The sequence below is a fragment of the Oncorhynchus mykiss genome, chromosome 7 (assembly GCF_057628025.1).
Source record: "Oncorhynchus mykiss isolate SJ-2025 chromosome 7, ASM5762802v1, whole genome shotgun sequence".
Classification (NCBI taxonomy): domain Eukaryota; kingdom Metazoa; phylum Chordata; class Actinopteri; order Salmoniformes; family Salmonidae; genus Oncorhynchus; species Oncorhynchus mykiss.
The window spans coordinates 42,002,989-42,021,050 of NC_143028.1; the positions used below are offsets into that span (position 1 = coordinate 42,002,989).

The 18,062-nt window shown below is 41.4% G+C and overlaps 2 protein-coding genes across 6 annotated transcripts in view; one reads left to right on the forward strand and one right to left on the reverse strand.

Annotated features, from left to right (window-relative positions):
• LOC110527904 (scaffolding CK1 anchoring protein D) lies at positions 1-15,405 on the reverse strand. Of its 4 annotated transcripts, none has more exons than XM_090241018.1 (4): positions 15,113-15,405; positions 3,321-3,488; positions 2,933-3,057; positions 1-2,744 (listed from the first exon to the last, which is right to left on the reverse strand). In XM_090241018.1, the coding sequence occupies exons 2-4, from the start codon at positions 3,357-3,359 to the stop codon at positions 1,727-1,729; spliced, it is 1,182 nt and encodes a 393-aa protein (XP_090097144.1). In that variant the 5' UTR covers positions 3,360-3,488; positions 15,113-15,405; the 3' UTR covers positions 1-1,726. The 4 variants fall into 4 exon arrangements, with proteins under 4 accessions (XP_090097144.1, XP_021465180.3, XP_021465181.3 ...); XM_021609505.3 differs by lacking the exon at positions 15,113-15,405 and adding an exon at positions 5,417-6,129; XM_021609506.3 differs by lacking the exon at positions 15,113-15,405 and adding an exon at positions 5,627-6,077.
• Positions 14,994-18,062, forward strand: part of LOC110527903 (zinc fingers and homeoboxes protein 3) — an 18,331-nt gene continuing 15,262 nt past the window's right edge. The window contains exon 1 of one of the 2 annotated variants that reach the window (XM_021609504.3): positions 14,994-15,273. The gene's annotated coding sequence lies outside the window, so the exon portion shown is untranslated. Of the gene's footprint in view, positions 15,274-15,657; positions 15,814-18,062 lie in introns of those variants that run through there. The other variant, XM_090241017.1, reaches the window with a different exon arrangement.

Below are 18,062 nucleotides of genomic sequence, written 5' to 3' on the forward strand. Positions count from 1 at the left end.
TAATATAAATCAAGTACTCCTTTATTTCCATTGTGTCAGCAATGAAGTACATCAATCGATATCATAAAACCTATACTTTCTCAGTACTCAGGTTAAGTTAGACTGCATGTTAGAATTCAGCATAATTAAGTTTAGTTACAGCAGACAAAATGGCTCACTTAAAATGGTCATAAAATATCAATTTATGAATTGTACTTAGTGTTTCTCAAATAAATCATTGGACAATCTTGGTTCAATAAAATATTTTCATAAAAACTATACAGATTGTGTCTTATTGCAATGTCCTTGCTTAAAAACGTACCATTTCGTGGCAAAAATGGTCAAGGCAAATGACAGTCTATCTGTGGCCGATCTCTTGCCATTTCACGTCAATTTCTAGTAGTCATGTTCAAACAGGGTTGAAAGAAAGGGGACAGATTGACAATAACAAGAGGAAGAAGGCTGCATCACAATAACACATACACTACATAGCCAAAAGTATGTGGACACATGCTCGTAGACTCTCTCATTCCAAAATCATGGGCATCAATATGGTGTTGGTCCCCCTTTACTGCTATAACAGCCTCCACTCTTCTGGGAAGGCTTTTCATTAGATGTTGGAACATTACTGCGGGGACTTGCTTCCATCCAGCCACAAGAGCATTAGTGAGGTCGGGCACTGACGTTGGGCAGCTAGGCCTGGCTCGCAGTCGGCATTCCAATTCATCACAAAGGTGCTCAATGGGGTTGAGGTCAGGACTCTGTGCAGGCCAGTCAAGTTCGTCCACACGGATCTTATCAAACCATTTCTGTATGGACCACCCCTTGTGCATGGGAGCATTGTCATGCTGAAACAGGAAAGGGCCTTCCCCAAACTGTTGCCACAAAGTTGGAAGCACAGAATCATCTAGAATGTCATTGTATGCTGTAGTGTAAGATTTCCCTTCACTGGAACTAAGGGGCCTAGCACAAACCATGAAAAACAGCCCCGGACCATTATTCCTTATCCACCAAACTTTACAGTTGGCACTATGCACTCATGCAGGCAGTGTACTCCAAACCCAGATTTGTGAGCTTTGCACCACTCCAGACAATGCTTGGAATTGCGCATGGTGATCTTGTGTGTGACTGCTCGGCCATGGAAACCCATTTCATGGAGCTTCCAATGAACAGTTCTTGTGCTGGCGTTGCTTCCAGAGGCAGTTTGGAACTTGGTAGTGAGTGTTGCAAAATATTTTTACATGCTACGGGCTTCAGCACTCTACGGTCCCGTTCTGTGAGCTTGTGTGGCCTACCACTTCGCGGCTGAGCCGTTGTTGTTTCTAGACGTTTCCACTTCACAATAACAGCACTTACAGTTGACTGGAGCAGCTATAGCAGGGCAGAAATGTAATGAAATTACTTGTTGGAAAGGTGGCGAAGGTGGTGAAAGTCACTGATCTCTTCAGGATGGGCCATTCTACTGCCAATGTTTGTCTATGGAGGTTGCTTGGCTGTGTGCTAGATTTCATTAACCTGTCAGCAACGGGTGTGGCTGAAATAGCCGAATCCACCAATTTGAAGGGGTGTCCACATCCTTCTGGCCATGTAGTGTACTTTCAAAATCTTAAAACTAAGGAAGAATAATCCTCAAATATTTCATATTGCCCTTTAAACCCATTTGTTTCAGGTAGTGTATACCCACAAAACACAGAACCATTTCCACAACACCCATCATCTCTAAGGCCCTGCAGCTCAATAAGTTATTTTATTGTAAACATCTGGCCCTTGGCCAAGTGTCCATGCCCACACTGTCCATCAGCAGGCCAGGGTTATGCCCCTGCCTCTGTTCCCACTCTTTCTGGGACTTGCATGCTCTATGCAGCCCGGGCCCCAAGGCCATGTTGGTGAGGTCTACCAGCTCACGGCGGTGGGACAGCATGGTCCCCATGTGCTCCAGCTTGGAGCGGATGTTGGAGTAGTGATACTGACGCTCTTTGGTCAGCTTGTGGAAGCACTCCCTCAGGTTCCCATCGGGGGGCGAGGTACAGTGACGGATTGCAGGGCGACGGTCCACCCCATGGGGGGCGAGGTGCTGCCTGGGGGAGGTAGAGATGGAATCTGAGGAGGCAGCTTCATTCTGGATGTTGTCGGTCTGGTTATTGGTGGTGGCAAACTGGGTAACTGTAGTCTTGTTGGGGGAGAGGCGGTTAGTGTACTGAGTCAGATCTGTCTGCACTCCACTGTCCACCGTGGTGAAGCTGGTCTGGGTGGAGACATGACAAGGAGTGACGAGGGGTGTGACCAGCACATCCACTGCTGCTGTAACAGTGGCAGGGTCACCTGTAGGCAGGCACTGGGCAGCACTTCCAGACAGGATCTCCTGCATGTGCTGCTGCTCCATCCAGTCTTCCCCTATAGTGGAGGAGTCTGAGACCGGGCTGCTCTTACAGCCCCTCTCCCCAGTGTCCTCTCTGGGGGGCAGCACTGCCACAGCCTGGGCCCGGCTGGGTGTGCTGGTCAGACAGACAATTTTGCCCAATACTTCCAGACCGACAGACTCGACTGGGGGCCTTTCTCTGGCCGGCTGAGGGGATGACGTGATGGGGAGTTTGATGAGCAGGTGGTCGTAGATGCCACTGATTCGGGCACTGGCTGGGCCCCTGGTAATAACAGGCATGGACTGGGCATACAGGATGCGGAACTCCTCATCAAAGTTCTCAGTGATCTGGCCAGACAACTCAATCAGGTTGCTGCTGTTAAGTTTACCATCAGTCCAATTGAACCTAAGAATTAACCAAAATGCTTTACAGTTGTATACCCCATTTCAGTCAAATAAGGATGGCTACATCACTTACAGTAGCTTGATTCATACAAGGGGAAAGTATTTAGTAATGTTTTATTGCTTATTGCTCGGGACGTTTTTCAATGCTATACTGTATAATGCCTTGTTAGTAAAGCAGGAAGTCTTTACCTGTAGGAGCCTGTAGCCACTCGGTTCCCATCAATCAACATGAACCGTTCATGAACCTTTCCAGTAATCTTGGCCCCTGATCTCATGAAGTACGTACCACCAGTTATGGTCCTCACTCGCATTTGCTTTAATGAGGAATGAAACAAAAACAGTATGAAATACAAGCCAGTCACTGGTCACTTATAAAACATGCAGACAGCATGATCATGCTAAGTCAGTCATAAACAAGCAATGTTTCCATTGATCATAAAAACAATGCATTATATGACCATCAGTTTCATTTTGTTGAACCTTTACTTAACTAGGTATGCATTGAAACTGTAATCATGGCTTATCCTGGTGCTTATCGGAGATACGACACAAAGGTGGAGTCATCACACCCACATACCAGAAGCTCGTCCAGGCGCACATTGATGTTGTTGCACATTTTGAGGAATGCGGGCACACAGGAGTGTTCCAGCAGGATGTACACTGGAACTCTGTGCTGCGTGCACGCCTCCTGAAGATCCTTGAATATGTCCAGGTCTGTCAGAGAGTCTGTCACTATGGCAATCACCTGTAATGGTACATCAATCATTGGTTAGTCAAAGCACCATTCAGGTCCGGTTTACAATTTTAAAGAGGCTGCTCTTCTGACTTACTATTTGTGAGGCAGGGTCACACTGAATGGGCTCTTATACCTGCTGGTGCCCAAAAACCAGGTCTTAAACATTAAGAAGGAAAAAAACACTGAGCCAGCTCCTCTATTGACCACACTTTCTCTGTCATGTGTACTTAAATGATCCTCGCTTGCAGTCAACTGTGGTCTGTTGCCATTGCAATCATATGTAAATGCTTGGTCAGCAAACAAATGAGTTTCTCTGACAGGGACAATCAGGCTCATTGTGAGGTGCTTTTAGAACTCCTGCTGATGTCTGACCTCATGTTCTCCAGAAGCAGGTTAGAAATTTGTTGCAACGATGTTTGCATTTCTTGATAAAAATTGTATTTTCTAGTGCCCTCTCAAGGATAATAACTCAATAGCGTACAGATCAAGGGCCCTTTGGGGCATTTTCTAAATTGTTATTCTCAAACTGATGCTGCGCAACTATAAGGCTTGAAGCAGAGAGAAATTAAATTTACTGCAACTCAAACCTGATTTCTCCACTTTCTGTAAACCTACCTACAGCGCACCTGCACGCATAGGCAGATCAACACCCAAGGCTAAGCATTAAAAAAAGAGCACACAAACATTGTGAAAAGCATGTTCAGACACATTCATTGATGTACTATTACTGCAGGTGCTCCTCTGAACCACAGACTTGGTAGTTTGGAGCCTTTTCCTCATTCTCTTTTCTGGAACGTCAACTCATCAGGATGGTAAGGAAACTGCATCAAACTGACAGTTCCAACATGTCCAGAAATGTATTGAGTTTGAACATGTGACTAACATTAATGGGGTTCTTTCTTTTGTCTGACCTTTATGAGCAAGTATCTACTGTTCTTCAAAATGGGTAATATAGTTTTCTATGAGGATCTGTGAATTATAAAGGAGGAAAAAAACTATGCTTTTGAGAAGCTGAATATCAAACAGTATAAAGGTTCATCCAGACCTCACAAATATTTATATACCAGACCTTGTCAATCCCCCAGGGAGCACCAGCCGACTCCAACGTCCAAGGACGTTGAAAAGACATACAAATTTGGTCCGTCCGTTCTGGCCTTGATTTCAATGACCACAGATGTTTTTTTTGGACCGGACTCGATTTAGCCCAAACCAAACATAGGCGTCAGCTAACAATTTTTAGATTGGTAAATTAGTCTAGCCTACTATCTAACCTTGTAGTAAACATGGCCGAATACCACTGGTTACGTGCCAAGGTGCCCTGACCTCAAGGGTGCATGGCATTGATTTTGTTAGTCACTCTTACTAAGATATCATTAACATGGCATGGGTCAAGGCAAAATGTGTAGAATTGCCAACAGCTTTAAAACATAAAGAAATGTTTCCCCACCCCAAAATGAGTAGAATTGCATGGCATTTGCTATAATATTTAAAAATGTTCTCTCCGCCCCATTGTAAAATGTGTAGAACTGCAAAAAACTTGCTTTAAAACTGAGAAATCCAGTCTCAACTTACTGTTGTGAGTCACAATAGTTGAACACACAATGTGAAAATTTGAAATTTGATTGTTCCTCAGCAATTTCTCGATTGTTACGTCAGTCACTCAATTAGCCATGTCAGCTAACAATTTTTAGATTGGTAAATAAGACTAGCCAGCTATCTAAACCAAATCTCGCGTAGGAGGGCCCATAAAAGGCTAGAGCCGGCTCTGCATGGCTGATTTGAATTTTACATTGGAGGTGTGCCAAATTCAGGCAAATACAAAATGGGTCCTTCCATACATGCCTATAATATTAATATGTATCACTAAACAACACACATAAAACTCAACACGTGGTATGCCTATTGGTGACAATTTTAATATTTTGTTCATTTATTACCTCCTTGGCACTTTTTATCATTCTTCTCACAGCTTCCTTACAACTATAGATGCATTCCCCATAGCTGGGTTGGAAGTGTGCGACAGCACGAGTGACTCCTCGGTAAGAGCCCGATGTAAAGGCGGGCCAGCCGATTTCCAACAGCGGTGGCTCCACGTCTGAGACCTCTGGAAAGTAAGTCACCGAGGAGCAGTCCATGGAGCTACTTACCGACTGCTCAATGATCACGTCTTCACCCTGGAGGGACGCAAAGCGTGGGACCGCCGCAGCACGGCCAATCTGTTTGATCTCGTCATCTGAGAGAAAGTTCGGAATTTGTTCTTTTCTTAGAAAATCCAGAAAGGAATCAACTCCACCTGAAATAAGCTCCTCTAACGCTAATCGGTGCTTTTCGTTGTACAACTCCTGTACATTCAAATAATTTCCCTGTCTTGTTGACGGCCACCTTCCAGGTGAATCGTCCAAACATTGCGATTGAGCCATAATGTTGCTATTTAGAATATACAGTAACCATTACATTAAGGGATCCTCCTATACGTGTGGAACAATGTAGCCAGAAAAAGCACATTTGTATTTTGCGTTGAACTCAGTTCCGGCCCATCCGTAGTAGGCATTGGTTACTCGAAAGTTGTGCAACCAGATCTATGTACACAAGCCTGCGTTTTAGAGCGCTCTGCTAAACGCGCTCGCTCATTGGCCAGCAGTTTGAATTTGAAGCCAAACAAACCCCAGTATCCAGTATCCACTTTCAAATCACGACCCCAAATTCCCGGACAACCGTAGTATATTGCAGGCTATATTTTGACACAACGAAGGCCTATAGGTAGGCCTGCCCTAAAGTACTGTTATATCATATGATGATAAAAAAAATAAGCAAAAGCCTATTTGGCTGAACTTACCATGACATTGACGTTTTCAGTATTTAAAATTAAACCAGGTAATCATTACCGCAGTTAACCATGTGTGTTATCAAGTAATTGATCATGTCTAGGTTGACCACATTTAAAATACCCAAATGCGGGACAACAGGGCTATTTAGGCGGGATATTCGCGGGACAGTGTAGTCTAAATGAATAATGTTTTAGGATGCATTATTTTTTATTTTATTTCACCTTTATTTAACCAGGTAGGCCAGTTGAGAACAAGTTCTCATTTACAACTGTGACCTGGCCAAGATATAGCAAAGCAGTGCGACAAAAACAACAACAGAGTTACACATGGGATAAACAAACATACAGTCAATAACACAATAAAAAAATCTATGTACAGTGTGTGCAAATGTAGTAAGATTAGGGAGGTAAGGCAGTAAATAGGCCATAGAGGCGAAATAATTACAATTTAGTGTTAACACTGGAGTGATAGATGTGCAAGTAGAGATACTGGGGTGCAAAAGAGCAACAACAAAAAAATAACAATATGGGGATGTTGGGTGTGCTATTTAAAGATGGGCTGTGTACAGGGACAGCTCTGACAGCTGATGCTTATAGTTAGAGAGGGAGATATAAGTCTCCAGCTTCAGTGACTATTGCAATCCGTTCCAGTCATTGGCAGCAGAGAACTGGAAGGAAAGGCAGCCAAAGCAGGTTTTGGCTTTGGGATGACCAGTGAAATATACCTGCTGGAGCGTGTGCTACAGGTGGGTGTTGCTATGGTGAACAGTGAGCTGAGATAAGGCAGGGCTTTTCCTAGCAAAGACTTATAGATGACCTGGAGCCAGTGGGTTTGGCAACGGATATGAAGCGAGGGCCAGCCAACAAGGGCATACAGGTCACAGTGGTGGGTAGTATATGGGGCTTTGGTGACAAAACAGATGGCACTGTTATATACTACATCCAATTTGCTGAGTAGAGTGTTGGAGGCTATTTTGTAAATGGCATTGCCGAAGTCAATGATCGGTAGGATAGTCAGTTTTACGAGGGTATGTTTGGCAGCATGAGTGAAGGAGGCAAAATAGGAAGCCAATTTTAGATTTAATTTTGGATTGGAGATGCTTAATGTGAGTTTACAGTCTAACCAGACACCTAGGTATTTGTAGTTGTCCACATATTCTAAATCAGAACTATCCAGAGTAGTGATGCTAGTCGGGCGAGCGGGTGCGGGCAGCAATCGGTTTAAGAGCATGCATTTAGTTTTACTAGCATTTAAAAGCAGTTGTAGGCCACAGAAGGAGTGTTGTATGGCATTGAAGCTTGTTTGGAGGTTTGTTAACCCAGTGTCCAAAGAAGGGCCAGATGTATACAGAATATTGTTAGGTGTGTGAATTGGACCAATTTACTGTCCTGCCTGACCATTTTGGAGTAAAATGTAAATATTCGCTTTAGGAATGTAGTGGAGTAAAAGTAATCAAAAATATAAGTAGTAAAGTAAAGTACAGATACCCCCCAAAACAAATTAAATATACTGAACAAAAATGTAAACGTTAAAATTTCTAAGATTTGACTGAGTTACAGTTCATATAAGGAAGTCAGCCAATTGAAATGAATTTATTAGGTCCTAATCTACAGATTTCACATGACTGGGCAGGGATGCAGCCATGGGTGGGCTGGGAGGGTATAGGCACACCCATTTGGCAGCCAGACTCAACCCCCAATCAGAATGAGTTTTTCCCCATAAAAGTGTTTGTTTTTTACAGACAGAAATACTCCTCAGCACCACCCATACTCCCCTCTCAGAGGATCCCACAGGTAAAAAAAGCCAGATGTGGAGGTCCAGGGCTGGCGTGTTAACACGTTGTCTGCGGTTGTGATGCCGGTTGTACGTACTGCCAAATTCTCTAAAATGACATTGGTAGCTTATGGTAGAGACATTAACATTCAATTCCCTGGCAACAGCTCTGGTGGGCATTCCTGCAGTCATTATGCCAATTGCACACTCCCTCAAAACTGTGGCATTGTGTTGTGTGACAAAACTACACATTTTAAAGTGGCCCTTTATTGTCCCCAGCATAAGGTGCACCTGTGTAATGATCATGCTGTTTAATCCCCTTCTTGATATGCCACGCCTGACAGGTGGATGGATTATCTTGGCAAAGGAGAAATGCTCACTAACAGGGATATAAACTTGTGTGCACAACATTTTTGAGAAATAAGCTTTTTGGAACTTTTTGGAACATTTCTGTTTTTTTTTTAAATTTTAACTCATTAAACATGGGACCAATACTTTACATGTTACGTTTATATTTTTGTTCAGTGTAGCAGGTTACTTTAACATATTTTTTACTTAAGTAGCCTACTTTATAACACCACTGCTAGGAAGGGAGACTTAAAATGGGATTGAGCGAAGTAGCAGAAAACATGTTGAATAAGCAAGTAATGAGCATGGAGAGCCTCAGTCACTATTTACTTTCTTTTGTAGCTCTTAGTCAGAAGCATGCATTTTGTTAGTGGGGCCTAACTGTCCTCTCCAAGTTTAGCTGGAATTTAGCCCAAAAGGATTTCAGAAATATGATTGGTTGATGATAGGCCTATGACATTGGCCTACATCTTGTCTTGCATTGCGCAGAATATCAGATCTCCACAATGATTGGAGAAGTGTTTATCACCAGTCAATTTAGGCTACCACATCCTTATGATTTCTTTCCATAAGCGCAACGAGACAGGTTGGAATGTCTGACTGAAATACAGGGCAAATCAAACATAAAAAAAAAATGTGTTGATAAAATCTGGGACATGTGGTCACCCTGATCATGACTGTGTAGCCTTAATCTCTTGTGGACAGACTATACGTAAAGCATCTGACAAATTAGGCCAACGTGTGACTTGAGATTTGGGTTTACCCATTTAATCCCATCGGTCACAATAGTGAAATATTTTTGTTGTTGTACTTTACAGGCTCTAGAGAAGTTAAGTTGTACTTATAAGTAATTTATTATGCATTATTAAGGTGTCTAGTATGTTTCAGAGAAGTTGCATATGATTTCTCAAAATGGTCACAAGGCCACAAGCATACCCTCCAAGGTGTACTTTTACAGACGAATTTGGCACCAGAGGTCTGTATTGAACAGATTAAAAAACGTAATACATTGTTGAAATGTTAAAATATTTTCTTTGTAAATATAATGTTTAAAGGGTCTAGTTAACATACAGTACCAGTCAAAAGTTTGGACACACCTACTCATTCAAGGGTTTTTCTTTATTTTTTTTTTACAATTTTCTACATTGTAGAATAATAGTGAAGACATCAAAACTATGAAATAACACATATGGAATCATGTAATAACCCAAAAAGTTTTAAACAAATCCAAATATATTTTATATTTGACATTCTTCAAATTAGCCACCCTTTGCCTTGATGACAGTTTTGCACAGTCTTGAAATTCTCTCAACCAGCTTCATGAGGAATTATTTTCCAATAGTCTTGAAGGAGTTCCCACATATGCTGAGCACTAGTTGGCTGCTTTTCCTTCACTCCAATTCATCCCCAACCATCTCAAATGGGTTGAGGTTGGGGGATTGTGGGGGCCAGGTCATCTAATGCAGCACTCCATCACTCTCCTTGGTCATATAGCCCTTACACAGCAGGGAGGTGTGTTTAGGGTCAAAGTCCTATTGAAAAAAAATTATAGTTCCACTAAGCGCAAACCACATGGAATGGCATATCGCTGCAAAATGCTGTGGTAGCTATGCTGGTTAAGTGTGCCTTGAATTCTAAATAAATCACAGACAGTGTCACCAGAAAAGGACCCCCACACCATCACACCTCCTCCATGATTCACGGTGGGAACCACACATGCAGAGATCATCCGTTCACCTACTCTGCGTCTCACAAAGACACGGCGTTTAGAACCAAAAATTCAAATTTGGACTCATCAGACCAAAGGACAGATTTCCACCGGTCTAATGTCCATTACTCATGTTTCTTGGCCCAAGCAAGTCTCTTCTTCTTATTGGTGTCCTTTAAAGTGGTTTCTTTGCAGAAATTTGACCATGATGGCCTGATTCACGCAGTCTCTGAACAGTTGATGTTGAGATGTGTCTGTTACTTTAACTCTGTGAAGCATTTCTTTGGGCTGCAATTTCTGAGGCTGGTAACTCTAATGAACTTATCCTCTGCAGCAGAGGTAACTCTGGGTCTTCCTTTCCTGTGGCGGTCCACATGAGAGCCAGTTTCATCATAGCGCGTGATGGTTTTTGCTACTGCACTTGAAGAAACTTTTCCGGATTGACTAACCTTCATGTTTTAAAGTAATGATGCACTTTTGTTTCTCTTTATTTATTTGAGCTGTTCTTGCCATAATATGGACTTGGTATTTTACCAAATAGGGATATCTTCTGTATACCACTCCTACCTTGTCACAACACAACTGATTGGTTCAAATGCATTAAGGAAATAAATTCCACAAAATAACTTTTAACAAGGCACACCTGTTAATTGAAATGCATTCAAATCAAATGTATTTATATAACTCTTCGTGCATCAGCTGATATCTCAAAGTGCTGTACAGAAATCCAGCCTAAAACCCCAAACAGCAAGCAATGCAGGTGTAGAAGCACGGTGGCTAGGAAAAACTCCCTAGAAAGGCCAAAACCTAGGAAGAAACCTAGAGAGGAACCAGGCTACCAGGCATTCTAGGTGACTACCTCATGAAGCTGATTGAGAGAATGCCAAGTGTTAAAATCTGTCATCAAGGCAAAGGGTGGCTATTTTGAAGAATCTCAAATATAAAATACATTGGGGCAAAAAAGTATTTAGTCAGCCACCAATTGTGCAAGTTCTCCCCCTTAAAAAGATGAGAGAGGCCTGTAATTTTCATCATAGGTACAAAATGAGAAACAAAAATCCAGAAAATCACATTGTAGGATTTTTTATGAATTTATTTGCAAACTATGGTGGAAAATAAGTATTTTGTATATATATGGTTACTACATGATTCCATATGCGTTATTTCATAGTTTTGATGTCTTTATTATTATTATATAATGTAGAAAATAGTACACATAAAGAAAGTAGGTGTGTCCAAACATTTGACTGGTACTGTATGTGCCTTTCATTTTCAATACATTGAATCCATGATGCTTGTGCTAGGACTATATCCTAGAGGTCACATTTTTGACCAATGGGAAAATGCATTGGCTCTAACTTATTATATATATTTCATCAGCAGATGATTTCTTTTTTCAGTAGATTGAAGTTGAGTTGGGTTATGAATATACTTGATCAATATCATTTTAGAGGATTTTACCATTATTCATTAGTCTTTACATATGTTTAAATCAGTGATTTTGACTGTTAAATGTCATATTTTGTTATTTCAGTGGGAATCGGCCATGTATAGACCCATGCACTGAATTAGTGTAATAACTTAACAAACATTTTATGTCAATAGGTTTGTTTGTTGCACAATGATAGACCCGGTTTAAGTGAGTTTTGATGAATAGTCACAAGAGTAGACCTGGTTTGCATGAATGTTGAGACTTGGACACTGGGGTAGACCTGTTTAATGTGAGTATGCCCATGGATTTACCTGGTTTACATGAGTAATGGGGTGTGGGGATACACAAGGCTCATACAGGTAATGGGTCTGGATGAACCTCTATTGCCCATTCAAATCTCTGGTACTAAAAAATTTAATGGGGCAGGGGCACATGTGTTATTGCACTGTACTGTATGAGTTTATCTATGAAAGTATTACTGTATACAAGTCAGAGGTTGCAAGACTAAGATATGTAAATAACAGGGTTGGGGTGTGCAGTGTATAGCTGGATATTGTCATGTATTGTCATGTTGTGTCTTATTTCTGTCCTTTCCCTTCACCCTGTCTCCCTCTGCTGGTCGTTACTAGGTTACCGTTTCTTCCCCTCTTTCCCCCAGCTGTTCCTTGTCTTCTCTGACTACCTCATTCACCCCTTTTCCCACCTGTTCCCTTTTTCCCTCTGATTAGGTCCTCTATATCTCTCTCTGTTCCTGCTCCTGTCTTTGTCGGATTCTTGTTTGTGTTGTTCATGCCTGAACCAGACTATCGTCATGTTTGCTGCAACCTTGTCCTGTCGGAACCTGCCGGTCCATCTGAGCCTACGTTTTGTTATTAAAGAAGCTCTGTTTACGTTAATTCGCTTTTGGGTCCTCATTCACGCACCGTAACAGATATAGGCTACTGTTGGTGACTTGGGGAATACAGCCATAAGGAAAGTGGGTAACATGGATGAGATAGGCAAGTAACAGGGATGAGGTATATTGGCAAAGGAACTGGGGTCTAGGAGTAACAAATAGGGCATTTGGTAGGTTATCCAATTAAAAAAGCATATTTTGACCAATGGGTAAAATCTCACGTCTCTATCATAATACGTTCCAAATTGATTGGAATTGTTACCCGTGTAGCATATTCAAAATCAGGGCGACTAAATCAATGGAGGCCAGAGGAAAAAATGTGGTCATAAATCAGGAAAATAGCATCGTGTCAGCTAGGCTGGATGCTGAGCGAGAATTAAGGCTTCCTGACAGACTTACTATTGAACTTGTAATTTTTCTTCTCAAATCCAGAGGACATAAAACAATATAGAGGTAAGATAGATATTGATTTTGAGACATGACTTGTAGTATTTTCATATTTTAGTATACGTTGTTCATATTAATGCTAAGTTCCTGTTCTTTTTCGAAGACTTCTCAGCAAAACAAGTGTATCTCAGTGAAATGTCAACGGAGCACTGAGCTTACCTCAAGCTTTACATTTTCAAAGTCTTTTACATTTAATTCAGCTCGTGCCATGCTAATTTTGCTATTTGCGACCCCCTGACACAACTTGGAAGGCGACAACCACAAAATGTAAAATCCTCAAAAGTTTATGTGATAAAGCTGCTAAGCGCTGTCAACAAAGTTTGGTGCTTTGGCTATTATCAGATGTATTAGGTTACGGAATCTGACTTTTTGGATATAATGTTAATGATATGTCAGAGAAAGACCCCACTGAACGATTCAGAACATGAATAATCATATTTGTCTTGGTAAAATGTATTTTATAACATATGGAAATGTCATCACTAAAGTTTTCACCGGGTGGACACGCTACATTTAGGGCTAGGCGATGGGTGTATCGGTAGGCTACTTGATTGTATCAACATTAGGGTATTGGAATGTGGGTGTTAGGGCATGGGGGTAACAGGGCTGGGGTGTGTAGGTAATTATTGGGGTTTAGGTGTGTGGGTAAGTGGGCTGAGCTATATAGATATCGGGGCTGAGGAATAGGAAAACAAGTCTGTAAATGGTATTATAAGCAGAGCACTTAATTTTACCTTTATTTAACTAGGAAAGTCAGTTAAGAAGAAATTCTTACTTTCAACGACAGCCTAGGAACAGTGGGTTAGCTGCCTTGTTCAGGGGCAGAACGACAGATTTTTACCGGGGATTCGATCTTGCAACCTTTTGGTTACTAGTCCAATGCTCTAATCACTAGGCTACCTGCCTTCTTTTTTTATGTTCCCATCAAGAATCAAACATATATTTTTTAAACATACTTTTTAATATATATATATGTATATATATAAGAAAATACATGTTAAGGTTACTAATGGTATAAGATTTGCAGTGGCATGTCTGGGAAAAATGTGGGAACAAATGGGTTAACCGAGATTAGTATAGGTTATGCCTGAAAATTCAAAAGATGAAACTCAAATGATAAAGGCAATGTGCCTCATATGCCTCTCAATGCCACATACTGGATGGAGTCTTCTTTTTTTTTTTTACACACACAAGTGGCCTATGAGTGACACTATAGGCCAGGCTACGCTATATGATGATAAAACTACAAGAACACGTCTAATATTTAATATTTAAAATAACACCCAGCATTTATGTTTTAAAGTGACTGACAAGGTCTATGTATTCCTGAATTGAATTCAAAATGTGAAACAGTGGTTTTGGCAATCACCTCGAAATGCAAATGATGGACGCAATGTCCCCATATTGCCACATAATGTGCCTTCTTTTTTACGCACTAGTATAACCAAAGACTATAAGAGCCTAGTCCTTGTTATATAGGTACCTTATTTAACGGACCAGTAAAGTTCGTTTATTGTCGCTCTGTGAACCTAGTCGGTAGAACTGGAAAATGCAAATAGAAATAGGATATGGCGCATCGCCGCGACACATTTGTGAAATTAGCTGTTTACCCCTTTACGCGCGCTTTTCATTAGGGCGAATTGGCCTTGTTGATATTCAGGCCTAATGTCTCATTCATTGAGGTATAATAATTATTCAATACTTTCCCCTTGTATGAACCACTCTCCAAAGTACCTATATGGTTAGACAGACACCTTAACACGGGTTACATTGGCAAAACGGTGTGACCTAATTCTTATGTATATTCATTAGGCTATGACTGTTTTTATTAGGCTTACGTGGCAGGTAAGACATTTATTTTCTGATTGGAAATTATGTCAAAATTATTAAGCTACACATTTGGCAAATGCTCAAATACACTCTTACATTTTCAGTAGGCTACTGTTCAAAACTGACCGATCGTTGTTCGTTTCCAATACTTTTGCTTTGTTCAGAGCTCATCTCTCGCGTATACATTCACCGTCCGACCCCCGCCCCTCTCCAACATTTAGATGAAAGGGTTTAGGATTTTGGGTGACGCTTTGAATCACGTGTTCATAGGAAATAGGCTACACTACGTATAATTTTTGTCTGCGTCGTCCAGCCGCCGACCATAGTTGTTTTCTGTCCATACAGTGTGCGAGGAGAGGTAATGTAGCCTACCTTGCTGTGTTCACAGACTGACGGGTTCACGCCAGTTCACCGGGTTCATCTGAGGCGAGGACCCACCCCCTCCTCTCAAAGCGCAACGAACGGAGCTAATCTAATATAATTCATTTCTATATTAATGTCGGATTCCATTTTACTCCGGACCAACTATCAAGGTAATGGCACTTTTCCTTGTACAATAGAATAACTCGTATTATTAGAGTTATAATTCCAGATTGTTTACTCCAATTTTGGCTATAGAATTTTATCTGGCGCTGTAGTCTAGTCTAGGCAGTTTATATGAAGTCGCAAATATATAAAATGGCGACAGTAGGTGGGGGGTGTCGAGTTAGGATTTTGGGGAATATGTTTAATTGTACAGAATGTGCTGAAGATTGTCGCAAGTACGAAGAGAGCCAATGTTTCCCAACAGGCTACTGGAGTGAACGAGTTAACTTGCCAGTTTGTTAGTTTCAAGAATGTAGCCTACAACGTTTACTTGCCCTCTCTCTCACGTTACAATGTGACGTTTCTGATGAATTTATTGCACAACGCTGAATATTTCCCTCTTCTTTTTTGAGTGAGTCAGTGTTGACTATTCCCGTATTTAAGTTTTAAGGACTTTTTATGTAACGAATACATAATCTTATTGGATTTGATGACTGGTAGCCTAACTTGGACAACCCAGACGTCCAGCTGGATCTTCTGCAAAAAATGTATTCCTTTTTAATCTATGAATTTTATGGCGACATTAATCGTCCCTTTCAACTCTTAAGAAATGTTTCAATGTTTCATTGAACACATTATTGGTTATATGCATTGCACAATTGTTTTCATTTAATTTCCCTCAGTCCTCGATACTGACTTGCGGATGCTGATAGCTCAGCAATCAACTGCATTTTGGGAGCTGTCATCTTTTGATCTGCCTTTTTTCATGTGTCTGTCAGACTGTCAACTGTCAGAATATTGCAAGCTGTAAGGTCTTCCTCATGACTCCCATCTCTAAAACAGACAGGACACCCACATTTCTTTAGATGTCTAGCCAATGAAGTGACCCTGTATAATCAATGCGTTTTCTGTTAGCTGTCCAACATGCCTGTGACACAGCAGGCATTCAGCATGGATCCCAGTGCTGACTAATATTACCTTATCCACTGCTCTGTGTGTGTCTGATGTTCATACACAGTATATAGGACAATAAGATGGTATCCTACCTCTTGAATGAGCAGCAGAAAATATTCATCCGGTAACTATCGGTTAAATATTCAACCCTGTAATCAGGGAAATGTGTGAGTGATTCATGCACATGCAATGAGTCAGAGGCATCATACCAATTGGAACGGAAGAAGCATGTCATGCTACCAAGGTATATGAAATATAATGTAAGGTTATTCAATTAGAATAAATATGCAGACACCTAATTTTACCATTAGCGCCCCCTCAAAATTCGTAGATGCATGACATATGTAAAATAGGATTATTCCCTTGCTCCAATGCTTGGCAGACGTCTCTCATTACTGACTAATACAAAGCTAGACACGCTAGCTCCCACAGCCTGGCTAGATTCAGCCTGGTCCAGTGAGTGTGTATGTGTAGAGGGTTGCACTCTTCTAGGAGGTTACACTGGGGGAATGTCAATTCCCATTGTGGATCCCTGGGAACGTTCTTCCATCGCTCGTTCTCGGAACTGTTCTAATGAGGCCAGGCATATTGCCTTTTATCCTTATTCCCTGCAATTAGGGATGGCTCACAGTTTTGGCTATGGCCATAACAGAGAGTGTTTGTATACACAGACACAGCGTAATGGACCGAGAGTGCCCACCCCACTCTAAAAAAGAAACGTCCTCGGATGACACTCCTTAGTTACTGTACAAATATACCGCTTTGCGGATGATATGTTCTGATGTCTATCGACACCAGTCAAACAATATTTTCATTTCTGTGCCCTAAGTTTCACTGTGCTGTGTAGCCATTGCCAGAGCACACTCAAGCAGGTCATATGGTCATGATTTGCAGTTTTAGCTGACATCGAGTGTATAACATTCCTCAAGTTCAGAGAGGAAAATCAGCTATCTAATGCCAACCAGATCTATTTCCCAGCAGTTCTGTACAAACAACCATATTCATGATAACAGCATACTTCCCCCTCCTCACAAAAACAGTCCCATAAGCATACTACTTAGAGAGCTTTGTTTTGTTAGTCTGAAAGTCTACACCACTCTGTATGGGTTCACTCTTATTCTCTCCTTTTCATCGTATGGTATCGCTTTTTTCTTAGGAGTATCGAGGTACAATGCGATCGAAAGCCTCCTTGAGACAGCATGTTTGCTCTGTTCCAACCAAAATAAACTTCTCTGCACAAAAACTAGGGGCTAGAGAGGAGAGAGCCCCTGCCACTTTCTCTGTCTCGTGCAAGAAAGGTTTGGTCAGCAGGAGCTGGCATTTGCCAAACTCTGGCAGTTACAAGAGGCTGTGATGTCAGCCATTTTAGGTTGGACAGTACAATGCGCAATACGCCGCCATTTTTCTTCCTTTTTCTTTTTAAGTTGCCAAATCAATGGCCTGGAGTCCCAGATACAGAACTGAAGGAGTTATTCATCAAAAACGCAGAAATAGGCTCCCGTGACTCAGGATTTCTTCACACAAATTTAGTCCGTCATTCAGCCAGGCCGTTGAGGAAGGCTCTGGTGAAAAATATAAGATTGCGATGGAGGACATGAAAATCTATTTGAACAGAACAAGAGATGCTTTGGCATTAGCCCTAACCCTAACCCTAACCCTTTGCAATGTATGTAGACCTCATTTGTTTTTTATTAGATGGTGCCACAAACACTTAATCAGTAGGGTGGACTGTGTAGTTGAGCAGGTATTGTCATTGTGGGAAGGTGTCTTTACAACTGACCCCACCCCAATAGTCCGGAACAGCCAAGGCTGGCATTTTCAGAGATGGCACTGCAGGAGGATT

What these genes read in the sequence shown, in the direction of transcription:
- LOC110527904 (XM_021609505.3), bottom strand. Translation starts at nt 5,899, where the DNA reads ATGGCTCAATCGCAATGTTTGGACGATTCACCTGGAAGGTGGCCGTCA. An exon ending in TGATAAAAAGTGCCAAGGAG is followed by an intron (nt 3,489 to 5,416) that starts GTAATAAATGAA and finishes GTACCATTACAG; the next exon opens with GTGATTGCCATAGTGACAGA. An exon ending in GTGGCTACAGGCTCCTACAG is followed by an intron (nt 2,745 to 2,932) that starts GTAAAGACTTCC and finishes GTTAATTCTTAG; the next exon opens with GTTCAATTGGACTGATGGTA.